The sequence below is a fragment of the Piliocolobus tephrosceles genome, chromosome 17 (assembly GCF_002776525.5).
Source record: "Piliocolobus tephrosceles isolate RC106 chromosome 17, ASM277652v3, whole genome shotgun sequence".
NCBI lineage: Eukaryota > Metazoa > Chordata > Mammalia > Primates > Cercopithecidae > Piliocolobus > Piliocolobus tephrosceles.
In genome coordinates, this window is record NC_045450.1 from 27612777 (window position 1) to 27640775 (window position 27999).

A 27999-nucleotide genomic window follows, 5' to 3' on the forward strand; every position below is an offset into this window, starting at 1 on the left:
CACCACTGCTACCCCTTTTGGCCTCTTTTTTTTTTTTTTTTTTTTTTTTAAGGATGCTATGTTGCCCAAGCTGGAGTGCAGTGGTCCGATCATGTATTAACTTCAGCTTCCAACTCCTGGCTTCAAGCGCTCCTCCTGCCTCGGCCTCCCGAGTAGCTAGGCTTACAGACTGGGGTTACAGTTGTGAGCCACCGCGCCCGGCCGCTTTGGCCTCCTTTAAGAGCTTCCCTCCGCGCTTTGTTCCAGTTCTCGTCACGGTCTGTTCAGTGCGCGGGGCTGGGAGGCGGGAAACTGCCCAATGCCCAGACCTCACGGTCTGTTTCCCCTCAAGCTCGTGAAGCTCTCTGACAGCAGAGACCCAATCACGAGGCGGAGACTTCGCTTTCCACAGCGGGCAGCGGGTCGGCCGCATCCTCGATCTGGTCTTGGGGACTCGAGACCAGACGGAAGAGCACTTCAACCCGCCCGGTGGACCTTACGGCCACACACCACCCATCCACCGGCTTCCCCCAGCAAGCCCACTGCGCATGCTCCATACTCCAGCCCCGTCCCCCATTCAGGGGCGGGGCCGCGCCTGCGCAGCTACCCGGCACTGGCTTCCGGGTGGTGCGAGCGAGATGGGGCGGAGGGCCGGTCTCGCCTAGTAGAGGCGGTGAGTGGGCGTGTGCGCGGAGCGGTCTGGCCCGAGGGCTAGGGGCCGGCCGAGGGTCTTCGGGAGCAAGTCGCAGGGCGCAGAGAGAGCCTGGGATCGCCGTCTGCCGCTGCTACCCGGTATGTCGGCGGAGGCCTCGGACTCGGCGGCCCCCGCGGCCCCCGCGGCCCCGTCCCTGGAAGCCCCCAAGCCCTCGGGTCTCGAGCCTGGCCCCGCCGCCTACGGTCTCAAGCCGCTGACCCCGAACAGCAAATACGTGAAGCTGAACGTGGGCGGCTCGCTACACTACACCACGCTGCGCACCCTCACGGGACAGGACACCATGCTGAAGGCCATGTTCAGCGGCCGCGTGGAGGTGCTGACCGATGCCGGAGGTACGAGAGGCGCCCCCACTGTGCCCCTATCCCCAGATCCCCAACTCCCGTTCCTCTCCGTCTGTCACCAACGGGGCTCCTCATGCCCCTTCTCTCTGCCCGCTGCTGTCCCGTCAACTCATTCTCAGCTCCCTCCAGCCCCGACATCCCATCTCCTCGCCTTTTCTCATTCATAATTTCTCTTCTCCTCCCCCAATCCTTTACCCCCAGCAATAACCAACACTTACGGAACCCCTAACTCTGCCAGGCGCTGTGGTAAGTGATTGAACGTGTCAGTTCATAATCCTCATGACTACCTCTCCCACCCTTCACGCCTCAGCTCAAGACTTGGGAACCAGCCCCGCTGCCTGCAGTACTACTCCTGGCAGCCGTCATCAGTTTCCTCCGACCGCCCAGCCTTTTGTTTCCCTCTCTGCTTCAGAACTGCTAACAACCAGCCAGGAGAGCTGGGAGATCTTGTCTGCCTCTGTGTTCCCCTGACACAGGTCCCTGTACACTCTAGGAATCCGTCTATATATACACATTGCAGAAGGAGGCTGCTTTGGGTTTGCCAGGGACACCAGAGTGGAGGGTGGACAGGTGTCCTTGGCAGGTGAACCTTACCTTCTTGGAGTGTTGCATTCAAGTTTGGACCCTTCGTGCCCAAGTGAGACCTTGAAGTTTTGGAGTTTGGGAGTGGGAGAGTCTTAAGGGAGGGATTAACAAGGACTGTGAGAGCAGGAGAATAAAAATTTGGGGCCGGGCGCGGTGGCTCACGCCTGTAATCCCAGCACTTTGGGAGGCCGAGGTGGGCGGATCACGAGGTCAGGAGATCGAGACTGTCCTGGCTAACACGGTGAAACCCCATCTCTACTAAAAATACAAAAAATTAGCCGGGCATGGTGGTGGGTGCATGTAGTCCTAGCTACTTGAGAGGCTGAGACAGAAGAATCGTGAACCTGGGAGGCGGAGCTTGCAGTGAGCTGAGATCGTGCCACTGCACTCCAGCCTGGGAGACATTGAGACTCCTTCGTAAAAAAAAAAAAAATTTGGGAGGCGGAGATCTGCCTTCAAGTATCAAAGGGAAGAATTCGGCCAGGCACGGTGGCTCACGCCTATAATCCCCGCACTTTGGGAGGCCAAGTCAGGAGTTTGACACCAGCCTGACCAATATGGCGAAACTCCGTCTCTACTAAAAATACAAAAATTAGCCGGGCGTGGTGGTGTGAGCCTGTAGCCCAGCTATTTGCGAGGCTGAGACAGGAGAACCGCTTGAACCTGGGAGGCGGAGGTTGCAGTGAGCCCAGATGGCGCCACTGCACTCCAGCCTGGGCAACAGAGTTGAGACTGTCTCAGAAAAAAAAAGGAAGAATTCATTTGTCCAATGAGTATTTGTAAAATATCAGTTAGTGCTGGAGATAGGTAAATGCACCTGACAAAATCATGTAACTTCCCTTTTTTTAGGGAGGTGGGAGATCAGAAGACCAATAAGCAAGTAAACAAAATGTATATGCATATGCAGTTGCAGATAGTAGTAAGTTCTTTCTTTTTTCTTTTTTTTTTGAGACGGAGTCTTGCTCTGTCGCCCAGGCTGGAGTGCAGTGGCCGGATCTCAGCTCACTGCAAGCTCCGCCTCCCGGGTTTACGCCATTCTCCTGCCTCAGCCTCCGGAGTAGCTGGGACTACAGGCGCCCGCCACCTCGCCCGGCTAGTTTTTTGTATTTTTAGTAGAGACGGGGTTTCACCGTGTTAGCCAGGATGGTCTCGATCTCCTGACCTCGTGATCCGCCCGTCTCGGCCTCCCAAAGTGCTGGGATTACAGGCTTGAGCCACCGCGCCCGGCCTCTTTTTTCTTTTTTTGATAGTAAGTTCTATGAAGAATATAAAAGTTAAAATGGCAGTGAACTGGATGGAGGGAGGTAGACATTTTAATTAAATAGAATGGTGAGAATTAACATCGGGGGTTAGCAGTTTATTGATAAGGTAATTCTGCAAGAACTTTCTCATGGTGAGTCTTCTGACTGTAGACCAGATTTGGATGAATTAATTCTCTGGCTGGATATGTATAAACTGATGAGAGAACTTGCTGGAGATGTTTTAAAGAGATTTCTTGGCTGTGGCACAGGTTTGAGACAGATCAGTATTCAGACTTTTTTGTGGCTTTGGAATCCTTATTCTTTTCTTTCTTTTTTTTTTTTTTGAGACGGAGTTTCGCTCTTGTTGCCCAGGCTGTCTCGGCTCACCACAACCTCCACCTCTCAGGTTCCAGCGATTCTTCTGCCTTGGTCTCCTGAGTAGTTGGGATTACAGGCATGCGCCACCACGCCCGGCTAATTTTGTGTTTTTATTAAAGACGGGGTTTCTCCATGTTGGTCAGGCTGGTCTCGAACTCCTGACCTCAGGTGATCCACCCACCTCGGCCTCCCAAAGTGCTAGGATTACAGGCGTAAGTCACCGCGCCTGGCCTTCTTCTTTTCTTTTTCTTTTTTTTTTTTTCTTTTTATTATTTTGAGACGGAGTTTCCGTCTTATTGCCCAGGGAGTGCAGTGGCGCGATTTCTGCTCACTGCAAACTCCACCTCCCGGGTTCAAGCTGTTCTCCTGCCTCACCCTCCCAAGTAGCTGGCATGCACCACCAAGCCCAGCTAATTTTGTATTTTTAGTAGAGATGGGGTTTCTCCGTGTTGGTCAGGCTGGTCTCAAACTCCTGACTTGAGGTGATCTGCCTGCCTCAGCCTCCTAAAGTGTTGGGATTACAGGTGTGAGTCACTGCACCTGGCTGGAATCCTTTTTTCTTATAATTTAGGCCAGGTTTGGTGGCTCACACCTATAATCCAAGTGTTTGGGAGGCCGAGATGGGAGGATCCAGGAGTTTGAGACCAGCCTGGGCAACATAGTGAGACTCCGTCTCTACAAAAAAAAATTTTTTAATTTAGTAGTTCCAGGTCACTCAGCAAAGCCATCTTTCCCCCTGCTTCTCCCCACCCCACTAGGTTGGGTGCTGATTGACCGGAGCGGCCGCCACTTTGGTACAATCCTCAATTACCTGCGGGATGGGTCTGTGCCACTGCCGGAGAGTACCAGAGAACTGGGGGAGCTACTGGGCGAAGCACGCTACTACCTGGTGCAGGGCCTGATTGAGGACTGCCAGCTGGCGCTGCAGGTGAGGGCCTTCCGAGTCCCTGTGCCTATGTTCCTGGGAGAGCTGCCCAAGCAGGTATTAGGGCAGAAAAAAGGAGATACAGGGTATGGCTTGGAGAGCCTGGCTCTGACTGGCCATAACCCCAGAGAATTTGAGGTGCCATCTTCTGCATCCCTGCTGCCTCAGGCAGCATCCCCACCCCAACCTCATGCCAGGACTTTTTGCAATGGCTAAATAGCTATTCTCTGCTTCCTACTCTTCTTATGCAGCCAGTCCAGCTGTTACACTCGCACCTGAGTAATTATCTTTAACACAGCCCTGATCTATTCTCTCTCTTGCTCAGAAATCCTAAATAGCTCCCTCATGTCACTAGGGAAAAACATCTAAATTTAAATTGAAATATAATAACCTCTGTGATCTGGTATCCCGGGAGGCAGCATTCTCCCATGGCTTCCGCCCCCCACGGGCTTTCTATTTTTTTTTTTTTTAAACGGTGAAATTCTTTATTCAAATGAAATCTCACAGAAGCAGGGCCACTCCCAGTAAAACAGGGTTGGGGATTCTAGAGACCCCACCTGCTGGGATCCAGTTTTGTGGACCCCTTAGAGTTCTGAGGAGCAGAGCTTGGAAAGTGAAGCCAGGACATAAGGGTTCCGTGTCACCTCTGTCACAGCTGACTCAGTGACCTTCAGTGAGTCCATTCCTACCTCTGGGATTCTGTCCTCATGTTCCAAAAGATAGGGAAGGGAGAAAAATAAGTACAAAGTAGTAAGTTTTACATAAAGCCTGTTATTCTGTTCTATTTTTACAGTGTTAAAAATGTCCTTTCTTTTATGATACAATAGTAAGAGGAGATTATAAAAGTTTCTTTTCGAATGCCCTTTATAGATTAAAAGGTGGCCTCTCTGAACAACTTTTGTCTCAGGGAATGCTTGCTGGTTCTTGAAACCCAAAGATGTAGATCTCCTTTGGACAATATCTATGTTTTTCAAACTTTTCGATTGCCTCCCATAGAGAAAAAATGCATTTTAGTGCTCATTGTATATAACTGAAATAACAGTTCTATAAAAAGATACTTTTAGTGAAATGTACTCTGATAATCTTCTTTCTTTTTAATACTGTTTGGGACCCATCACTTATTTCATGACCCATTAATAAATTACCACTTGCATTTGAGAAACATTCATTGGACTAGATCTTGGAAGTGCATTCCTGCTCTGTAGCATTTTTGTTTTGTTTTGTTTTGTTTTGTTTTGAGACAGAGTCTCTCTGTCGCCCAGGCTGGAGTGCAGTGGTGTGATCTTGGCTCACCCCAACCTCTGCCTCCCAGGTTCAAGCAATTCTCCTGCCTCAGTCTCCCGAATAACTGGGATTACAGGCACCCGCCACCTTGCTTTGCTACTTTTTTGTATTTTTAGTAGAGACGGGGTTTCACCATGTTTGCCAGACTGGCCTCGAACCCCAGACCTGACGTGATCCATCCGCCTTGGCCCCCCCAAAGTGCTGGGATTACAGGCATGAGCCATTGTACCCAGCGTGTAGTTTTAAATTTACTAATGTTATCATGTACCCACTGTGTGTCAGGAGCAATTCTGCTATCTGATTGTGTATACGTCTCGTACCCTTGTTTGACATAAAAAGAAACGTGAGAGAGCTTGGATGATGCCTCCAAGGTCAAAGAGCTGGGAAGCAGCAGAGCTCAGATTTGACCCCAGGCTATCTGACTATCTGACCTTCAGCCTCCCAAGAGCAGTACTTTTCTGTACTCCTGCTCTCTCCTTTCCAGGTTCCCTCTGCACCTCACACAGCTCAGCACACGCCTCAGTGTGTGGCACTTCATCAGTGTTGGTCTGTGCAAACCTTTTGTCTTCTAATTTTATTTCTTTCCCTTCATTCCCAATCCACTGCCTACTTTCCTTTTCCCCAGGGGCACCCATCCAGTTTTGATGTTTTGATACATATGCTCGAAAAGCTAAAGCATTGTTCTGCATATGTGTGCATTTTAAATGTCCATAAATGGCTTTGAAGCTGTGAATCAGTTTCTGTTGCATTGTGTTTTTTTAATTCAGCACTTTTTTCAAGATCTATTCATGCTGCTCCAAGTACATCTAGTTCTTTGCTTCTGACAGCTGCAGAGGAATCTATGGTGTTCATTCACCATATTTTGTTCATACATTCCCATGAGGTTGGAGACCTAGATTGCCTTCCAGATCCTGCCCCTACAAACTGTGTCACCATGAGCATCCTGGTACATGTTCCCTTCTGGTTCTGTGCCATTCTCCCGTGATTGTAACTGGGAGTAGAATTGCTGGATAACAGGACACCTGCAAACGGCGTTTTAGTAAATATCATCCAGTTGCTCTCCCGAATGGTTATAGTACTTTATCCTCATAATGAGCAGTGCATAAGAGATCCCATTTCTGCATGTCCTCATCAAAACATGGCATCATCCAGCTTTCTAATTTTGCCAATCCGATGAATGTAGCGTGATCTCATTTTCATTTGCATGTCTCTGATTACTAATGAGGTTCAGCATCTTTTCCTATACTCACTAGTGTTTTTTTGTTTCCCTTCCTGTGAATTGCTTATTCATGTTCTTTACCAGATTTTCTGCGTTTTTCTTTTTCATGTTGCTTAACAAGAGATCCTTGCATATTTTAGTTCAGTTCCTAGGGATAATTAAACCTTATTGCATATGGGCATGTCTTATACATGCCCTGGAGCATGGATTGTACATAACAAATTAACCTCTAACCCTGTAGCATGGGACTATTTACCTACCATCCTCAGCAAAGTTCAGAAAATACTCGAATTATTTGCTGTTTTTTTGTTTTTGTTTTTCTTTTTTTGAGATGGAGTCTCACTCTGTTGCCAAGGGTGGAGTGCCGTGGCACGATCTTGACTCATTGCAACCTCCCTCTCTGGGGTTCAAGTGATTCTCCTGCCTCAGCTTTCCAAGTAGCTGGGACTACATGTGCGCACCACAACACCCAGCTAATTTAATTGCATTTTTGTTAGAGATGGGGTTTCACCATGTTGGCCAGGCTGGTCTCAAACTCCTGACTTCAAATGATCCTCCTGCCTTGGCCTTCCAAAGTGCTGGGATTCAGGCATGAGCCACTGTGCCCGGCCGTATTTGCTGGTTTTTGAGATTCAGATGAGGAACTCCAGTTGAAAAAGTCTGTTCTAGGTAAAAATTTCTAGTCAATGTAGATATCGCTAATATTTTCTCTTAGAATGTCACCTACTTGTGGCATCTAGCATTGAATGGAAATCTTGATTTTTTAAAATTGCAAATAATCATTTATTATTTTAAAGCAGCATTTATTAATTGTAGAAATTTCGGAAACACAAATAATCTAAAAAATAAAAGCACCAAATATCCTTCCAGGTCCTCTCCTGTGTGAGAGTATATGTGTGTGTGTGTGTGTGTGTTTGCTTGCCAAAATACAATCGTGTTGTATGAATGTTTTATAATCTGCTTTTTTGTTGTTAATAATTGCCATCTTTGCATGTCAATAAATTTTTATTTAATATCCAGTCCAGGGCATACTCCGGTTTCTCCAGTTGTTCCGGAAATGTGTTTTTATAGCTGGTTCATCAAACCAGAACCCAGTCTAGATCTTCACGTTGCGCCTGGTTATCTGCACGTTGACAGTGGAAAGCACGACTTTACAGATAATCTCATGGAAGAATGTTGAAGAGATGATAAGAGTTATAGGTATTCAATGGCACGAATATAATTACTGGTTCAGGTAAAGATTATCAATTGGTGTGTCATTGATAGGTAACTGCCTTAATACAGTGGTGAAATAATACCACATGCATTACTTTATTACAATCCAAGGGGTCCCTTTGTCCTCACAATGCTGGCTTGTTAAGGAGACTGCCAGTTGTCCTGCACAATGACCCGCTTTCCAACTTTGCCTGGTTGTTTACTTCCAGTATCATTTGGTTTATTACCCAGCCCTATCCTTAATTTCCTATAAACCAGACTGTAGATTTTAAATGACTGATATTGGGTGGGTGCACTGGCTCATGCCTGTAATCCCAGCACTTTGGGAGGCCAAAGCAGGTGGATCACTTGAGGTCAGGAGTTCGAGACCAGCCTGGTCAATGTGGCGAAACCCTGTCTCTATTAAAAATATAAAAATTAAGCCGGGCATGGTGGCTCACACCTGTAATCCCAACACTTTGGGAGGCTGAGGTGGGCAGATCACAAGGTCAGGAGTTCAAGACCAGCCTGGCCAACATGGTGAAACCCCGTCTCTACTAAAATACAAAAAAATTAGCCAGGCCTGGTGGTGGGCATCTGTAATCCTAGCTACTCAGGAGGCTGAGACAGGAGAAATGCTTGAACCCGGGAGGCGGAGGTTACCGTGAGCCAAGATCACGCCACTGCACTCCAGCCTGGGCAACAGTGCGAGACTCCATCTCAAAAAAAGAAAGAAAGAAAAGTTACAAAAATTAGCTAGGAGTGGTGGCGAGTGCCTGTAGTCCCAGTTACTCAAGAGGCTGAGGGAGAAGAATTGCTTGAACCCAGGAGGCGGAGGTTGCGGTGAGTCAAGGTCGCACCACTGCATTCCAGCCCGGGCAACAGAGCAAGACTCCGTCTCAAAATAAATGAATAAATAATAAAATAAATAAAATCAAATGACTGATATTAAACATTTTGGTTAGAATACATTTTAGGTAATATTATGTATGTATTTCACATTGGGCCACATCAAGCAACCTGTAATATTGTTAGCATGACTCGTCTTTAATGACATTCATAATTGGCCTCTGGATCTAGGGGATGGTGGTTTGATTTATCTATCATTGTTACATTTCCTTGTTGCCAACTATAAAATAATGCATATGGTATCATTTGGCCACTGTATTAAGGCAGTTACCTATCAATGACATACAAATTGATAATCTTTACCTGAACCAGTAATTACATTTGTGCCATAGAATACCTATAAGTCTTATCTCTTCAACAGTATTACATGAGATTATTTGTAAAGTCATGCTTTCCATTGTCAACTTGAAAAATTCTTGATTTCGATGTGGTCCATCAATTCCTCATCATTTTTTGCCTGATGCTGTATCCTTATGCTGTTGTTTAAAACTGTTTTTCTGATTTTCTATTTCTTGTTAACTTTATAGTTTTATTTTTATTTTTTGAGGCTGAGTCTTGATCTGTTGCCCAGGCTAGAGTGCAATGGTGTCATCTCCGCTCACTGTAACCTCCACCTCCCAGGTTCAAACGATTTTCATGTCTCAGGCCTCCCGAGTAGCTGCGATTACAGGCATGCACCATGACATCCGGGTGATTTTTTTTCTTCTTTTTTTTTTTTAAAACGGAGTCTCACTCTATTGCCCAGGCTGGAGTGCAGTGGCATGATCTCGGCTCACTGCAACCTCTGCCTCCCGAGTTCAAGCGATTCTCCTGCCCCTGCCTCCTGAGTAGCTGGGATTACAGGTGTGCACTACCATGCCTGGCTAATTTTTGTGTTTGGCCTTGTGATCTGCCTGCCTCTGTCTCCCAAAGTGCTGGGATTACAAGCATGAGCCACCACACCCGGCTAATTTTTGTATTTTTTGTAGAAAGGAGGTTTTGCCATGTTGGTTAGGCTAGTCTCAAACTCCTGAGCTCAAGCGATCCACCCACTTCGGCCTCCCAAAGTGCTGGGATTACAGGCGTGAGCCACCATGCCTGGCCTATGGTTTTAAATATGGATTGTTTTAATATCTGGGTATTTTAATCTAAGTGGAGCTCACTTTTGTAAATATGAATTGTGAAGGAATTTAGCTCATTTTTGTCTTCTGTAGGGTTAGGTAGTTTTCCCAGTGCCAGCTATTTAAACAGTCCAGAGGTGGGGCCAGCACCCAAGACAGCCACCAGGGGTTCTTGCCTCCTGGTTTCCAGGCTCTTGTTTAATCCCCTCCCACACGAAATAGGACTGACTTTTTCAGTTCCTCACCAAGGAGACTCTTGTGTATGACCAATAGGACATTGCAGAAATGACAGCATGTGACTTTGAAGCTAGGTCATAAAAGACATTCCAGCTTCTGCCTCTCTTTGGGGTCACTCACTCCGAAAAGTGCTATGTGAGGACACTCAGGCACCCCTAAGCAGAGGTCCACTTGGTGAGGAACTGAAGCCCCTGCCAACAGCCAGCACAGACTCCCCGCCATACTGGTGACCTGTCTCAGAAGCAGAGCTTCTAGGCCCAGGCAAACCTTCCGATGACTGCAGCCCTAGCCAAAATCGAGACTGCAGCTTCGTGACAGACTCTGGGCCAGGGCCACCCAGCTAAGCCCATCCCAAATTCCTGACCCACAGAAACTATGTGAGATAATGTTTATTTTTATTTATTTATCTTTAAATAGAGACAGAGTCTTGCTATGTCGGCCAGGCTGGTCTCGAACTCCTGACCTCCAACAGTCCTCCAGCCTTGGCTTCCCCAAATGGTGAGATTACAGGCATGAGCCACCACACCTGGACTATTGTTTTAAGCTGCTAAGTTTGTAGTAATTTGTTACCCAGCAACAGAAACAGACTTCGGTTTCTGGAATGGGGGTCTGCCATAACAGAAACCTCAAATGTAGAAATAACTTTACAACTGAGAAGTGGGAAGAAGCTGGAAGGACTTTGAGGAGATTGTTAGTAAAAGCCTAAGGAGTGTTAAAAAGTATTGGCTGGGCACAGTGGCCCACGCTTGTAATACCATCACTTTTGGAGGCCGAGGTGGGAGGATCACTTGAATTCAGGAGTTCGAGACCAGCCTGGGCAATATAGTGAGACCTTGTCTCTAAAAAAATTAAAAGAAAAAAGGTAAGAAAGTCTGTTGATAAGAGTCCAGTGACAGGGCCGGGCGCGGTGGCTCAAGCCTGTAATCCCAGCAGTTTGGGAGGCCGAGATGGGCAGATCACGAGGTCAGGAGATCGAGACCATCCTGGCTAACACGGTGAAACCTCGTCTCTACTAAAAATACAAAAAACTAGCCGGGCGAGGTGGCGGGTGCCTGTAGTCCCAGCTACTCGGGGGGCTAAGGCAGGAGAATGGCGTAAATCCGGGAGGCGGAGCTTGCAGTGAGCTGAGCTCCGGCCACTGCACTCCAGCCCCGGCGACAGAGCGAGACTCTGCCTCAGAAAAAAAAAAAAAAAACTGCAATAAGGGCTTAAAAACCAGTTAGGAAAACTGATGGAAAGGACATCCTTGTGTGGCGGCAGAAAGTTTAGCAACGCTGTCTCCTGCATTAGTGTGGAGGGTAGGAAACATACCTAATGAACAGATGGTCTAGCTAAGGAGCTTTCCAGACAGAATGTTGAAGGTGCCACCTGGCTTCTTGCTGCTTATAGTAAAATTGAAGAGGAGAGAGTAAGTTAAAGAAAAAAACCACTTGAATGAAAAGGAGCCTGAAATTGTTGGGTTTGAAAATCCCCAGCCTTTCCAGATAACAAGTGATGTTAAAATCAAATGGCTTCCGGCCGGGCGCGGTGGCTCAAGCCTGTAATCCCAGCACTTTGGGAGGCCGAGACGGGCGGATCACGAGGTCAGGAGATCGAGACCATCCTGGCGAACACGGTGAAATCCCGTCTCTACTAAAAAAAAATATATACAAAAAAAAAACTAGCCGGGCGAGGTGGCAGGCGCCTGTAATCCCAGCCACTTGGGAGGCTGAGGCAGGAGAATGGCATGAACCCGGGAGGCGGAGCTTGCAGTGAGCGGAGCTCCGGCCACTGCACTCCAGCCTGGGCGACAGAGCGAGACTCCGTCTCAAAAAAAAAAAAAAAAAATCAAATGGCTTCCATGCAAAGATTAAATACAAGGCATTAAATACAGGAAAATGTGGTCTAAAGGTGAAGCTGAGGATGTGATGAAAAAGTCCTTTGTTAAGACCTCAGAAATACCAATAACATGCTTCAGAGGGATCTTCCAGTCGAATCAAATAATAATCGCGCTTCTGAGAAGGTTAAAGGTGTTGTCTCTCAGCACTTAGCACAACCCCAAAGTAGAGAAGGGCTTATCTTGCAGAGATTTTTTTTTTTTTTTTTGAGATAGCTCCCTGCAACCTCCACCTCCTGGGTTCAAGCGATTCTCCTGTCTCAGCCTCCCGAGTAGCTGGGATTACAGGTGCCCACCACCACGCCCCGCTAATTCTTATATTTTTAGTAGAGATGGGGTTTCACCATGTTGGTCAGACCACTCGAACTCCTGACCTCAGGTGATCCACCTGCCTCGGCCTCCCAAAGTGCTGGGATTACAGGCGTGAGCCACTGTGCCTGGCCACTTGCAGATATTTCTAGGTGTGGCTTTTTTCTTTTTCTTTTTTTTTTTTTTTTGAGACAGAGTCTCACTCTGTCACCTGGGCTGGAGTGCAGTGGCCGGAGCTCAGCTCACTGCAAGCTCCGCCTCCTGGGTTCACGTCATTCTCCTGCCTAAGCCTCCCGAGTAGCTGGGACTACAGGCGCCCGCCACCTCGCCCGGCTAGTTTTTTGTATTTTTTAGTAGAGACGGGGTTTCACAGTGTTAGCCAGGATGGTCTCGATCTCCTGACCTCGTGATCTGCCCGTCTCGGCCTCCCAAAGTGCTGGGATTACAGGCTTGAGCCACCGCGCCCGGCCTGGTGTGGCTTTTTTCTAATGTAGTGAACCCTAAGACATGCAAGATACCCAGTAAGTTATGAAGAGAATTGTACTGGCAGAAACACTGCCAGCTTGGACCGGAAGGGACAGAGCCAGTGCAAAAGGACAAGAGGCCTTTGCACACCCGAACTTCTACAGGCAGGAAGCAGGCAGATGAAACTGTGAAGCTGCAAACATCTTTTATGGAAGAGGTGGGATGACTCAGGGAGAGCCATGGAGAATCATTACTGAACAGGAGTAGGCATCAAAGAGTTCCTAGCATTTCTCCAACTGGATTACAGAATTTCTGCAGACCAGTGACTTCTATGTGCCTGCTGTCCCCTGCCCTTTTTTTTTTTTTTTTTTTTTTTTTGAGACAGAGTCTTGCTATGTTGTCCAGGCTGGTCTCGAACTCCTAGGCTCAAGTAATTCTCCCACCTTGGCCTCCCAAGTAGCTGGGATGATGGGCACATGCTACCACACCCAGCTTCCCCTGCTTTTGAGCAAGAGTATCGTTACTGGTTATCCTGTGCCTGCCTCTACCACTGCACACTGGGAGTGTGGAGGAAATGACCTGTCTCTTTAGTTCACAGGTTTGCAAATAGGAAATGTACTTAAGGGCTGGATGCGGTGGCTCACGCCTGTAATCCCAGCACTTTGGGAGGCCAAGGCAGTTGGATCACTTGAGGTCAGGAGTTCAAGACCACCCTGGCCAACATGGTGAAATCCTGTCTTTACTAAAAATACAAAAATTAGCTGGGGCGGTGGTGCATGCGTGTAATCCCAGCTACTCGGGAGGCTGAGGCAGGAGAATCACTTGAACCTGGGAGGCAGAGTTTTCAGTGAGGTGAGATGGTGCCACTGCACTCCAGCCTGGGAGACAGAGCAAGACTCCATTTCAAAAAAAAAAAAGAAATGCACTTAAGGAGCCATAGTTAAGGAACTGCATGCTAGAGCCACATCCCCACCTGGACCTGATGGAGATGACGAGATTCTATACTTTGAGCTGATGCTGTAATGGGATGATGGGGGATCCTGGGAGGTGGTGAGTATATTTGGCATGTGGGAGGGAGGAAATCACTGAGGGCCAGTGATGGCCTGTGGAGCCAGCCACCAAGGCAGCCTGATGATTCTCGTCCCCTGGTGCTCGTTCCCGCGTGTCATCTCCTTCCACACTGGATAGGACAACAGACTTAGGTTGTAAAAGACAATGGAGGGGCCAGGTGCCATGGCTCACGTCTGTAATCCCAGCACTTTGGGAGGCTGAGGCGAGCGGATCACCTGAGGTCCGGAGTTTGAGACCAACCTGACTGACGTGTGAAACCCTATCTCTATTAAAAATACAAAAATGATCTGGGCGTGATGGCACACATCCTAGCTACTTGGGTGGTTGAGGCAGGAGAATCGCTTGAACCTGGGAGGTGGAGGTTGCAGTGAGCCGAGATCACGCTACTGCACTCCAGCCTGGGTGACACAGTGAGACTCTATCTCAAAAATAAAAAAGACAACGAGGCTTCCACCTTCTCCTCTCTGGAATTATTTGCTCTGGGAAGCCAGCTGCCATGCTGTGAGGACACTCAAGCAACCCTGTGGAGAGATCCACATGGCAGGGATTTGCCGTTTCCTGCCAGCAGCTAGTGCAAACTTGCCAGCCACATGAACAAGCTTTCTCAGAATGCATCCTCTAGGGGCGGTCATGCCTTCAGATGCCCACAGCCCCACTGACATCTTGGCCACAGCCTCACAAGAGACCCCGTGCCAGAGCCACCCAGCTGAGCCACTGCTGAGTTCCTGACCCTCAGAAACGGAAGTAATAAATATTGTTAATTTAACTTCCTAAATTGGGGGCAGTTCATTACACAGTGATAGATAACGAATTCATACTCCATAATTCCCCTCGTACATTTGTGGTGTCTTTAAAACTACCAGTTCTCATATACACAGTGGTATGTTTCTGATCTCTCTGTTGTGTTTCTCGGGTGTTTTTGTTTTTGTGCCCGAACTAACACCGTTTTCACTGTTGTGGCTTTGAAGCCTATCTTCATGTCTGGCAGGATCTGCCTTTCCTCTTTGCTCTTGTTTTTAAAAACTGACCTAAGTATGGGAGGACGGCTTGAGCCCAGGAGGTCAAAGCTGCTGTGAGCTGTGATCACTCCACTGCACTCAGCCTGGGTGACAGCAAGACCCTGTCTCAAAAAAAAAAAAAAAAAAAGACCTAAGTAATTGTAGACTTTTATTCTTCTATGTTAATTTTAGAGAGTCTTACGAGTTTCTACAAAAAACAAATCTGGAATTTGTATTAGAATTGCACATTGGGTTTTCAAGGTTGGGAGAAGTGAGAGGGATTTTGGCATGAAGATTCTAGAAGACAGAAGAGAAAGAAGCCCATGCATTTGCTTCTGATTTCTTTCTCCAACATCATCCCAGCCAATGAAGTTCATTCACTCAACAAATACGTTCATTTGTTCAACAAATACTCACAGAGCATCAGTTGTATACTAGGTAGTTATTCCTAGGTGGGTAGAGACAGATCATAAATACAAAAAATTAGAAAAACTCAGGCACTAAGTGCCGTACAGAAAATGAACTGATAGGCGAGGCGTAGTGGCTCATGCCTATATTCCCAGCACTTTGGGAGACGGAGGCGGGGGGGATCACCTGAGGTCAGGAGTTGGAGACCAGCCTGACCAACATGGAAAAACCCCATCTCTACTAAAAATATAAAATCAAGAGGGCATGGTGGCATATGCTCGTAATCCCAGCTACTCGGGAGGCTGAGGCAGGAGAATCGCTTGAACCTGGGAGGCGGAGGTTGCAGTGAGCCGAGATCGCGCCTTTGCACTCCAGCCTGGGCAACAAGAGTGAAACTCTGTCTCAAAAAAGAAAAGAAAATGAACTGATAACACAAAAGGCAGGATGTAGAGGAGGCCGTTTAGCCAGTGGGCATGGGGAGGGCCGGCCCTGAGGAGGCACTGTGTGAGCTGCGGTCTGAATGGCATGACAGAGCTGCCACGCTGACAGCTGAGCAAAGAAGCATCCTGGGCAGGGGCACAGCCAGTGGCCGGGGTGGGCACGAGCTGGATGTGTAAAGCAGCAAGGTGTCCATGGGACCAAGGCCCAGCAAGCCAAGGGAGAGTGGCAGAGAGGTCGGCGGAGCTTGGAGCCTGCAGAGCCCTGCGGACCACTGAGGAGACTGGAGTTGTTCCCAACCAGCTTTTGAAGGCTTTTAAGTGAGGGAGTGTGTGGCCTTTGGTTGTGCTGTTAACCACCTTCCGCTTCTTCCCCAGCAAAAAAGGGAGACGCTGTCCCCGCTGTGCCTCATTCCCACGGTGACATCTCCCCGGGAGGAGCAGCAGCTCCTGGCCAGCACCTCCAAGGTGAGGCCCCCAAGCCCTGCAGGGTGGAGGCTCACTGTGGGAGCCTCTCCCTGCAGCCTCACTCCTCTCCTCCATCCTCTCTCCCCTGCTAGCCCGTGGTGAAGCTCCTGCACAACCGCAGTAACAACAAGTACTCCTACACCAGGTGACCACCAGGGTGCGGGGCACTGGGCGGGACCCTGGGATGCAGCAACAGCCCTGCTCCTGCCCAAGGCGAAAGCCACAGCCACGCAGAGGGCCTACAAGAACATCTGCCTGCCTGCTTGCAGATTTAGCTTTGCCTCTTACCCCTGGCACTCTGGGCAGGTCCTTTCCACTTCTCACCTTCAGCTTAGTCATCAGTAAATGGGTTTGGGTGAGGATGAAGTGATAATGGTGAGCCTGTCCCAAGTGCTTTCTCTCTAGGAACTGGCAGAGTCCTCCCCCTTGAGGTCAGCACTGTTGTGAGCTCCATTTTACAGATGAGGAGGTTGAGGCACCAAGAGGTGAAGTAACTTGCCTAGTGTCACCTAGTTAAAAAATGGGGTGCCAGGACCCCCAGGGAGGCAGCCTGGCTCCAGGTCCCGCACGGCAGCTGCTCTGCTATGCTGGGATTTGCTCAGTGCATGTGGCTTCCCTTCTGAGGCCCCAGAGGAGAGGAGGGGCCTGGCCCCAGGGGCAGAGGAGGCTTCCTGTTGAGCACCAGAGCCCTGGGCAGGAGAAGAGGACTAGGAATGCATCCAGGCCCCTGTCCTGGGGTTATAGAGGAAGGGGTGCCAACGCTGAGGCCTCCTGGTCCCCTGGTCCCCAGCACTTCAGATGACAACCTACTTAAGAACATCGAGCTGTTCGACAAGCTGGCCCTGCGCTTCCACGGGCGGCTGCTCTTCCTCAAGGATGTCCTGGGGGACGAGATCTGCTGCTGGTCTTTCTACGGGCAGGGCCGCAAAATCGCCGAGGTGTGCTGTACCTCCATTGTCTATGCTACGGAGAAGAAGCAGACCAAGGTCAGAGGGGTTCCAGAGCCTACGTGGGGGGCTGGGGATGACCAGGACCCTGGACAAAAGCAGGTTGGCAGGGGAAAGAGCCCACCCCCGGGAGGCAGGAGCCAGATCCTGGGGCCTGGGGTGCACAGCAGTGGGCACGCCACCCTATCCCATGGGTCTCTGTTTCTCTGTGAAATGGGGGTCATGGGTTAGAGCAGGGTGCTTCGCCTAGGCCTGTTGAATGTGTTTCAAGGCTGTTTGCAACTCCTGAAATGGGGACGTATGCATTGTTCTGCATAGGAGGTCCACAGTTGTCATTAGAAACTCAGAAGGGGCCAGGCATAGTGGCTTAGCCTGTAATCCCAGGACTCTGGGAGGCCAAGGCAGGAGGATCACTTGAGCCCAGGAGTTTGAGACCAGCCTGGGCAACATAGCGGGATCTGATCTCTGTAAGAACTCAAAAAATTTAGCGAGGTATGGTGGTGTGGTGGCATGATGATATGCCCCTGTAATCCCAGCTACTCAGGAGGCTGAGGCAGGAGGATTGCTTGAGCCCGGGAATCTATTTATTTATTTATTATTATTATTATTATTATTATTATTATTATTATTATTATTATTATTTTTTGAGACTGAGTCTCACTCTATCACCAGGCTGGAGTGCAGTGGCACAATCTCCGCTCACTGCAACCTCCACCTCCTAGGTTCAAGCGATTCTCCTGCCTCAGCCTCCCCAGTAGCTAGGACTACAGGCACGTGCCACCACGCCCAGCTAATTTTTGTATTTTTAGTAGAGACAGGGTTTCACCATGTTGGCCAGAATGGTCTCAGTCTCTTGACCTTGTGATGTATCCACCTCAGCCTCCCAAAGTGCTGGGATTACAAGCATGAGCCACTGCCTTTTTCTCTTTTTTGAGACAGAGTCTTGCTCTGTTGCCCAGGCTGCAGTGCAATGGCGTGATCTCAGCTCAGTTAACCTCTGCCTCCCGGATTCAGGTGATTCTCCTACCTCAGCCTCCCAAGTAGCTGGGACTACAGGCACCTGCCTCCATGCCCAGCTAATTTTTGTATTTTTAGTAGAGACTAAATGTAGTAGAGAAGTCTCTTTAGTAGAGACTTCACCATGTTGGTCAGGCTGGTATTGAACTCCTGACCTCAAGTGATCCACCCTCCTCATCCTCCCAAAGTGCTGGGATTACAGGCATGAGCCACCGGGCCTGGCCTAGCCCAGGAATTTGAGGCAGCAGGGAGCTGTGATCATGCCACTGCACTCCATCCTAGGAGACTGAGTGAGGCCCCGACTCTAATAAAAAAAAAAAAAAAAAAGGAAACTCAGAAAGGCCCATTGCCAAAAATAGATTCTTAAAACCTCAGGACCAGATGTCTCTTAGAACAAAATCCTCTGCGTTTGTAGATCCTGAGTCATTAATGTGGCAATCATCAGCAGATATTCCCCAAGCCCCTGCTCTGTGCTAAGTACTGTACCAGGCTGGAAATCAAGGGGAATGAAGTGCTGAGCAAAGTACAAGCCCTGCCTCAGGCCCTTCCTCATCTGGTCCCTTCCGAGCTTACCATGAGCCACATACCTCAGGTACACCACAGTCATCGCAAGTCTCTAAGCACTCAGTGCTATTTCACACCTCTTACCTCTGCACACACCGTTGCCTCTTGGAATTCTTTCCTTCTATCTGCCTAATGAACTTGTACTTAATCTTAAGACTCAAGCTAAGCATCACTTTCTTTGGGTCACCTTCACTCATGAACTTTCAATCCAACAACCCCAAAGTTGGTCACACTCCCTTCATAGCTAAAGACAGTGTTTTATCATGTGTGGTAGAGGGGAGGGGGTTTGCATCAGCAGCGGGCTGTTAGTTTCTTGAGGGCAGGGCCGTGTCTTTTTCTTTCCTATCTCCCATTAGCCGGGTGCTTTTCACACATTGGAAGCTAGGAAACATTTATTGAATGAATGAATGAATCAGTGACCTAGCTTCCAGGAAACATCCTCTGTAATTGGGAAGATAGGAAGATAAACCAATAATTAGAGTGCATGGCTCACACTTGTAATCCCAACATTTTGGGAGGCTGAGGCAGGGGACCACATAAGGCCAGGAGTTTGAGCGACACAGCAAGACCCCATCTCTACAAAAAATTTAAAAAAAATTAATCAGGCATAGTGGCACACCCAGGTACTCAGGAAGCTGAGGTGGGGGGATCACTTGAGCCCAGGAGATCGAGGCTGCAGGGATCCTTGATCACACCACTGCACTCCAGCCTAGGCAACAGAGTGAGATCTTGTCTCAGAAACAAACAAACAACGATCAAAAAAAAAAAAAGCCGGGCGTGGTGGCTCACACCTGTAATCCCAGCACTTCAGGAGGCTGAGGCGGGCAGATCACGAGGTCAGGAGTTTGAGACCAACCTATACAACATGGTGAAACCCTTTCTCTACTAAAAATCCAAAAATTAGCTGGGCATAGTGGCACATGCCTGTAATCCCAGCTACTCGGGAGGCTGAAGCAGGAGCATCGCTTGAACTTGGGAAGTGGAGGTTGCAGTGAGCCAAGATGGCGCCATTGCACTCCAGCCTGGGTGACAGAGCAAGACTCTGTCTCAGGAAAAAATAAAAAATAAAAATAAAATAAAATAAACCAGTTTGCTAAGAGCTGTGTTAGATGCTTCCAAGGCTACACAAGGGAACACCCCAGTCACCCCTTCGACTTCATCCCTTTCCACTCCCTCTCATCTCTGCCTCAATTGCATTGGCCTCCCTTTTGATCTTCCAGTAAGACACTGGGTGCACTCCTGACCCACAGCTCTCACGCTGGCCCTGGCCCTCCCCAGGCTGCTCTTTCTGGTCTGTGTGCCTGGTCCCCTCCCCAACTCCTTTGGTCAGATATCACCTTCTCAGTGAGGCCTTCCCTGGAGTCCCTTTTAAAGTTGTAATACTCCTGTCTCTGGCCATCACATCCCCTTTTCCTGATGTATCTCTCTCTCTCTCTCTTTTTTTTTAAATAGATGAGGTCTTGCTACATTGAACTTGAACGCCTGGGCTCTAAGGATGCTCCTGCCTTAGCCTTCCGAAGTGCTGGGCTTACAGTCAGGAGATGCCACACCCAGCCTATTTCTTTTTCTAAACATCATCATTTGACTTCATTTATATTTTATTTTATTCATTTATTTTTTTGAGATGGGGTCTCACTGTCACCCAGGTTGGAGTGCAGTGGTGCCATCTCGGCTCACTGCAACCTCTGTCTCCCATGCTCAAGTGATCCTCCCACCTCAGCCTCCTGAGTAGCTGGGAACACAGGTGTGGGCCACCACACGGAGCTAATTTTTTTGTAGAGATGGGGTTACGCCATGTTGCCCAGACTGGACTCATACTCCTGGCCTCAAGCTGTCCTCCCATCTTGGCCTCCCAAAGTGCTGGGATTACAGGTGTGAGCCACCATGCCAGGCTAGTTCATATTTTCTTAAGTGTATGACTGAGTCCTCCCACTAGAATGTAACTTCCTGAGGACAGGACCCTTGTTTTGTTCACTGCTATTTCTGCAGTGCCTAGAACAATACCTGGTGCAGTGCACTCACTCAGTATTTGTCAAATGAAAAAATGTACCAAGAGACTAGACAGGGAAGGAGATGAGGGAGAGAAAACAAATGATTCCGCCTGCCTGACTTCAGAGCTGAGCCTTGAAGTATGACTTTGCTGAGTAAAGGAGTGGCAGAGAGGCCAGGCCAGGCCCAAGGACCTGACTGCAGGGCTAGAAGGTGTGTTGATGCAGGGGATGGCCCTGTGTGACTGCACCAGAAAGGAAGAGCTGGGGCTGGCTGGCCTTTTGCAGGTGGAATTTCCAGAAGCCCGGATCTTTGAGGAGACCCTGAACATCCTGATCTACGAGACTCCCCGGGGCCCAGACCCAGCCCTCCTGGAGGCCACAGGGGGAGTAGCTGGAGCTGGTGGGGCTGGCCGCGGGGAGGATGAAGAGAACCGAGAGCACCGTGTCCGGAGGATCCATGTCCGGCGGCACATCACCCACGATGAGCGTCCTCATGGCCAACAAATTGTCTTCAAGGACTGACCTCTGACCCTCCCCCTGCCTTCCTCTTGCCTTGGGGCCCAGTCCCTCTCTCTTTCCCTCCCCTTCCCAGACCTTTGCCCCGGCTCTGCTGGCCAAGTCGTGGGTCCTCCTCTGTCCCTTCATTGCATGGCACAGCTCACTTTGGCCCTTCTCCATCCATCCCGACCCCACTGCTAACAACATGGTACATTCCGGCCCCGCCACTCAGAGCCTTCCGAAGCCAACACTTGGCCCTATCCTGGCCTTGCGTCCTTCCCTCTCCAGCTGGTTAAGAGGGATTTAGAATTCCCTTTCTCTTTTTTCAGTACATCATCCATGCCAAAGTGTGTGGCCCTTCCTAACATCACCGCAGTCTGAGCCGCCTCCCATGTCGTGCAGGGTAGTCCGCACCCTCCTCCCCACCATCCTCCCTACCTCCTTAACTTTGTACTAGACTGGCCTGGGCCTGCCCAGCTCAGCGTTCTCAGTCTGTTTCATATTATTTATTATTTTAATTTTCTATTAAATTATTGAAATGAGTTGAGGAACTGGTGCTGGCTCTGGGGAGAGGGATGGGGAGATGCCTGTGTTAGGAGGTATCTAGCCGGGCATGGTGGCTCCCACCTGTAATCCCAATGACTGTGGAGGTTAAGGCAGAAGGATCACTTGAGCCCAGAAGTTCAAGATCAGCCTGGGCAACAAAGCAAGACCCTGACTCTACAAAAAAAAAAAAAAAAAAAAGAGGAGGTACCTGTTTGATTGTACCAGGAGAAGACATAAGGCGCTGCCCCAGCCTCTCCCTGGGAAGGAAGTAGTCAGGAGTTAGGAGAGGATTCAGAATTTATATTTCAGTGCTCACTAGCCAGTTCCCACCCTCCGCACCCACCCACCCCCCGCAGTAGAGAGGAGGTCCTGGCTACCATCAAGCCATCCCTGAGCGCAGTGTCTCTCCAGCCCAGGTGTGTGAAGGGAGCACCTTCCTTCAGGGGTCTGGTGCGAAGACAAAGTCGAGGGCCTGGCGCTCAGCCCCTGCCACGTTGGGGTGCCAGAGGTCCACGATGAAGACCACTCGAGGCCCATCTTCAGGGGAGCCTAGGGCACATGGGACAGGAATAGCAGAGCCACTGACATTAGGTATTTCCACACCAGAACACTCACCAAACACCATGAAAGCAAACAGTGAATAAGTGACAGGCCCTGTTCTAACCCTTTAAATGTATCAAAAAAAAAATTTTTTTTTTTTTTTTTTGAGACGGAGTCTTGCTCTGTCACCAGGCTGGAGGGCAGTGGTGTGATTTCAGCTCACTTCAACTGTCTTTCAGGTTCAAGCAGTTCTCCTGCCTCAGTCTCCCTAGTAGCTGGGATTTCAGGCGTTCACCACCACGCCCGGGTAATTTTTTTGTATTTTTAGTAGAGATGGGGTTTCACCATGTTGACCAGGCTGGTCTCGAACTCTTGACCTCAGGTGACCCGCCCACCTCAGCCTCCCAAAGTGCTGGGATTACAGGCGTTAGCCACTGTGCCCGGCCGATATGTATCAACTCTTAATCAAAACAAACTGTGGTATTACCATAATTATCCCTATTTTATACAAAGCAATAAGCATAAGGAGGTTAAGTCCTTTGCCCAAGTGCAAGAGGTAGGACAGGAACCCAGAGTCCTGTGCTGGTAACCACTTTTCTGTGCACTTAACATTATCTCATTTAATCCTTGCAGTCACTTGATGAAGAAGGTGGTGGTCCTAGGGCATTGGAGAAGTTGTGTGACTTGTTCAAGTCATGCAGCTGGAAGATGGTGGTGATAGGACAGGAAGTCCGTTGGGCCTGATTCTGCTGTCCTCTAGTCTACGCTCCTTTGCTCCTGAGTCCCTCATCCCCCCTGCCGAATGGGCACCCCGTTACCATTGTGAGCCACTGTGTGTAGAAAAGAGTCGTCCACCAGTAGACAGTGCCCCTCCGCCCAGCACTGGGGCTCACCGCCGACCACCAGCTCACAGCCAGGAGGGATCTTTAGGCCTGTAAGAAGAGACGCGGGCATCCAGCACTCCTGCCTCCAAGCCAGGGGCCCATCCTGGCCAGTCAGTTTACAGCTCTAAGCGTCTTAAATGCCAGGTTTTGTGGTGGTCCTTCTTTCTTTCCAGAAAGTGGCCACAGTATAATTATAATACAGTCCTGGAGGAGAGAAGTGCTGGGAGATTAGCAAAACGCTGCTGTGGGTAGTGTGACCCATCTATTTTTTTGAGACAAAGTCTCACTCTGTCACCCAGGCTGGAGTGCAGTGGTGTGATCTCAGCTCACTCTGCCTCCCAGGTTCAGGTGATTCTCATGTCTCAGCCTCCTGAGTAGCTGCTGGGACTACAGGCACGTGCCACAATTCCAGGCTAATTTTTTTTTTTTTTTTTGAGATGTAGTTTTGCTCTGCCACCAGGTTGGAGTGCAGTGGCATGATCTTGGCTTACTGCAACCTCCGCCTCCCGGGTTCAAGCGATTCTCCTGCCTCAGCCTCCCAAGTAGCTGGGATTACAGCTGCCCACCACGACGCCTGGCTAATTTTTGTGTTTTTAGTAGAGACAGGGTTTCACCATGTTGGCCAGGCTGGTCTCGAACCCCTGAGCTCAAGTGATCTGCCTACCTCAGCCTCCCAAAATGCTGGGATTACAGGTGTGAGCCACTGTGCCTGGCCAGATCCATTTTATTTTGTTTTGTTTTATTTTATTTTATTCTTATATAGACAGCACTGGTCTTGAACTCCTGGCCTCAAGCAATCCTCCCGCCTTGGCCTCCGAAAGTGCTAGTATTTCAGGGATGAGCCACGGCGCCTGGCAGCAACCTCTCATTTTAGAGAAAAGAGAAGGCTTCCTGGAGGAAATGGCGTTTCCTCCTGGGCTTCCTGACAGTTTGACTCAAGAGCTTACTGTGTGATAGGTGCTGTCTCCCCACAAGGTGTAAGATTAAAGAGGATCCTGGCCCAAGGACCACATGGCCGAGTGCGGTGAGGAAAGTGAGCAGCCAAGTCAAATGATGGGGGAACAGGAAGGTATCCCAGAGGAAGTGTGGCACTTGAAAACTTGAATCCTGAAGGCTGAGTAGGAGTTTTCCAGGAGGTGGTACGGGGGAAGGGGATTCTAGGTTGAAAAGAACAGCACGTGTGGAATCTGTCAGGATGGCCAGAAGGCTTTCATGATTTAGAGCACAGAGAGAGGGAGGAGAGGAAGGATTGGGAACTGATCCTGAGGCCAGTGTGCCCTGAAGTGTAGGACACATCCAGCTGGCAGCACAGGAGATGATTTGGGGCAAAACAAGGTCATGGCATGGAATAACAGAAAATTACTTCCGTTTCCATTTTCTTCCAGTCTTTAAGACATCAAAAAGTGCCGGGTGCGGTGCCTCACGCCTGTAATCTCAGCACTTTGGGAGGCCAAGACAGGAGGATCACCTGAGCCCAGGAGTTCGGGTCCAGCCTGTCTTTACACAATTTTTTTTTCTTTTTTTGAGATGAAGTTTCACTCTTGTTGCCCAGGCTAGAGTGCAATGTTGTGATCTCAAGTCACTGCAACCTCTGCCTCCCGGGTTCAAGTGATTCTCCTGCCTCAGCCTCCCAAGTAGCTGGGATTACAGGCATGCGCCACCACACCCAGCTAAGTTTTTGTAATTTTAGTAGAGACAGGGTTTCTCCATGTTGGTCAGCTGGTCTCAAACTCCCAACCTTAGGTAATCCGCCTGCCTCGGCCTCCCAAAGTGCTGGGATTACAGGCATGAGCCACCATGCCCGGCCTACACAAATTTTTTAAAAATCAGCCAAGCATAGTGGTGGGCACCTGTGGTCCCAGCTACTCAGGAGGTTGAGGTGAGAGGATCCCTTGATCTCAGGAAGTCAAGGTTGTAGTGAGCCATATTTGTGCCACTGCACACTCTAGCCTGGGTGACAGAGCGAGACCCTGTCTCAAAAAAAATAAAAGGCCGGGCGTGGTGGCTCACACATGTAATCTCAGCACTTTGGGAGGTGGAGGCGGGCGGATCACGAGGTCAGGAGATCCAGACCACAGTGAAACCCTGTCTCTACTAAAAATACAAAAAACCCCACGTGGTGGCAGGTGCCTGCCTGTAGCTGTAATCCCAGCTACTCAGAAGGCTGAGGCAGGAGAATGGCGTGAACCTGGGAGGCAGAGCTTGCAGTGAGCCGAAGTCATGCCACTGCACTCCAGCCTGGGCGACAGAGCGAGACTCCGTCTCAAAAAAAAAAAAGTGTAGGCTTCAGGATCGGAGAGACTAGAGCACTTAACTAGAATGTTCTAGACTGTTGAAAGCTTTCTTTTTTAAATTTCAGCTTGTGTTTATGAGTACTTTCTTGTCACCCAGGTTGGAGTGCAGTAGCACAATCTCAGCTCACTGCAGCCTCAAACTCCTGAGCTCAAGTGATCCTCCCACCTCAGCCTCTCCAGTAGCTAGGACCATAGGCACGGGCCACCATGCCCAGGTAATTGTTTTATTATTTGTAGAGACAGAGTCTCACTATGTTGTCCAGGCTTTTTATGAGTACTTCTACTTAGGGCAAGTAATACTGATGATAGTGCTATAAATATTTCTTTTAAATATGAAGAACAAAAGGTCGGGGGGAGAGCCAAGGTGAAGAAACGCAGTACAGGTGGGAATGACTACAGCAAAGCTTATGAATATGGTGTGCAGATAGCCGAGGCTCAGGAAATGCTGCTGTGGGTGGCAACAGGGAGCCATGGAAGCAGAGAGGCACAATGAGAACTGGAGAGCAGACAGCTCTGTGCCGGAGAGAAGGGTCTGGGAGGAAAAGCATCAAGGCAAGGAGGTTGTCAGTAGGCGGCAGCTACTTACCCAGATGGCATCTGACCCGGGCATTGGTGGGCCCACAGCGGCCCTCGAGCCGGGCCCCAGGCAGGAGAACGGAAAAGCCGGCATTGCCGAAGGTGTTGGCACTCATAAAGCTTCGAAGCCCCCTCAGTGCCCGATAGGCCCCCGGGCACCGGCGGCAGTTGGTGGGTTGGCACCGGCCTGCTTGGTACAGCAGGAGCTGGTAGCACCCGGGGGCCAGAGGTGGGGACCAGCCCCGAGGCAGAGGGGTAGTCCCTGAGAAGTCCCAGCTCACAGCCCCGAAGTCCCGTAAAATGGCAGGGAAGCTGCTCTCCAGGAGCTCCACGTCGTGCCGCTGGGCATCCCGCGGCACAAAGGGGGCTGAAGGCAGGTCTGGTAGGAAAAGCAGGCCTGGGCGCTGAATACCTAGGACCCCTGGCCCTCTCCCAGGGCCTGGGCCACCCTGAGCTGCCCGCCTCACTCTACCCATCCCAGCCCAGGAGTAGCGCCTTGCGTAGGCCCGAAGCCGCCGGCTCACTAGGCCTTCCGTTCTAGGTCCTTCCCCGGGATCCCTAGGACCCCTTGGGCTTGGCCCGCTGGCCTCCGAGCATCCCACAGGCCCACCACGAACACCCCTAGCCCGGCTCCCAGTCCCTAAGGCCTGCATGTCTTGGGAGCCCAGGCGGTAGCAGTACCAGAGGAACAGGGAAGTGAGGGCCCCGAAGAGCAAGGTGAGGGCCGAGGAGGCCAGGGGTAGTGGCCACGGGAGCATGGTCAGGGAGGCCCTGGCCAAGAGGCCTGGGGCGTCCTCCGGACCCCAGTTCCCCTGTACCCCCAGCTCCCCACCTGTCCCTTCCATGGCTGCCCCCTGGCTCCCCGCTGGACTATTTCCCTTCCACATTCCACTCTGGGCTCTCTCTCTCCTTCCGCGGTCCTCTCTCCACGTTGAAGCTCCCTCTCCCCTCCTTCATGCACCTCTAACCCTCCTCTCCTTTCTCTCCCCTCTTCTCTCTCCTTCTACCTCTTCTTCCTCCTCTCCCTCCGTCGCCTGCTCTCCCTCTTCTTTCGCCTTCCAGCAGCCTCCTCTCTCTCGCTCTGCTTCTCTCTCCCGCCTCAATCTCCCCCTTTCCTCCCCACCCCCGCTTTTCGCTCGCTCTCTCTCCTGCTTCCTTCTAGCTCCCCTGGGCAGCAGTTCCTACCCCGCCTGGACCTGCAGTCCCGGGAACCCGCAGCCTGTCTTTCTCCGTGGCAGCTTCTTTTTCTCCGGCCACACTGCTGTCTCCTTGCCCTCGCTCCTCACTAGCCCCGACCCTGCGGTCCTGCCTGGCTCTCGCTCCCTCTCTCCTACTCGCTCCTTCCTTGGCTCCCACTCACCCTGACGTCACTCCTTCCCGGAGCCCTCTCAGCTCAGCCACCCCCGAACCCTCCCAGTGGCGCCGCAAGTCAGTCGGGGGCCGGGGGAGGGGGAGAGTCGTCTCTGGATGTGCCTCCCCACCCCCCCAGCCCGGAAAGGGCGCCACGTGGGGCGCAGGGGCCGGGGTGCCAGCCTCCAGCCGGCTGTCCCGCAATGCGAAAGAAGGGGCGGGTCTCGTGGGGCGGGGCACGAGGGGGCGGGGCACGAGGGGCGGGGCGAGCGCGGACTAATGGCTGGGCAGGCGCCCGAGACTGCGGGCAAGGATGCCAAGGCCAGTCCGTCGGGTGGCCGGTCCCTCAGTCGGTCGGCCTGTGACTCCCGCTGGACTTAGGCCAGCCCAGGAGCCCACGAGCCCGGCAAACACCAAAAGCGGCCTCAGCCAATCGCGGGCGGCGCCGGGCCGGGCCCGCCCCGGCGGGGCGAGGGGAGCTGTCCGCGCGTCGCTGGTGCTGAAAAGGGCGCTGCAGAGGGAAAATCAGAGCCGAGGCCGCCTGTTAACTCGCCGGGGTCACGGTTAATGGAAGAGGAGGGGTCTGTCTCTCCTCCCCAAACCCCGGCCCGTCACTCACGAGACTTCTCACAAGCGTGGAAGCTCGCCATTCT

The 27999-nt window shown here is 50.5% G+C and overlaps 2 protein-coding genes across 2 annotated transcripts; one reads left to right on the top strand and one right to left on the bottom strand.

The window, feature by feature from the left end:
* The first annotated feature begins 559 nt into the window (after positions 1 to 559).
* On the top strand, positions 560 to 21710 carry KCTD13 (potassium channel tetramerization domain containing 13). Its single transcript, XM_023191198.1, has 6 exons — positions 560 to 1026; positions 3998 to 4167; positions 16050 to 16139; positions 16232 to 16284; positions 16930 to 17125; positions 20944 to 21710. Exons 1-6 carry the CDS (start codon positions 774 to 776, stop codon positions 21178 to 21180), a joined length of 999 nt encoding a protein of 332 aa, XP_023046966.1. The 5' UTR covers positions 560 to 773; the 3' UTR covers positions 21181 to 21710.
* A 283-nt stretch (positions 21711 to 21993) lies between these two features.
* ASPHD1 (aspartate beta-hydroxylase domain containing 1) lies at positions 21994 to 26953 on the bottom strand. Its single transcript, XM_023191199.2, is given in 4 exon segments — positions 21994 to 22251; positions 23061 to 23174; positions 26007 to 26896; positions 26898 to 26953. Coding segments are annotated over 4 exon segments (1170 nt in total). The 3' UTR covers positions 21994 to 22141.
* Between the last annotated feature and the right edge of the window lie 1046 nt (positions 26954 to 27999).

What these genes read in the sequence shown, in the direction of transcription:
- KCTD13 (XM_023191198.1), top strand. Translation starts at nt 774, where the DNA reads ATGTCGGCGGAGGCCTCGGACTCGGCGGCCCCCGCGGCCCCCGCGGCC. An exon ending in GGTGCTGACCGATGCCGGAG is followed by an intron (nt 1,027 to 3,997) that starts GTACGAGAGGCG and finishes CCACCCCACTAG; the next exon opens with GTTGGGTGCTGATTGACCGG. An exon ending in TCCTGGCCAGCACCTCCAAG is followed by an intron (nt 16,140 to 16,231) that starts GTGAGGCCCCCA and finishes CTCCCCTGCTAG; the next exon opens with CCCGTGGTGAAGCTCCTGCA.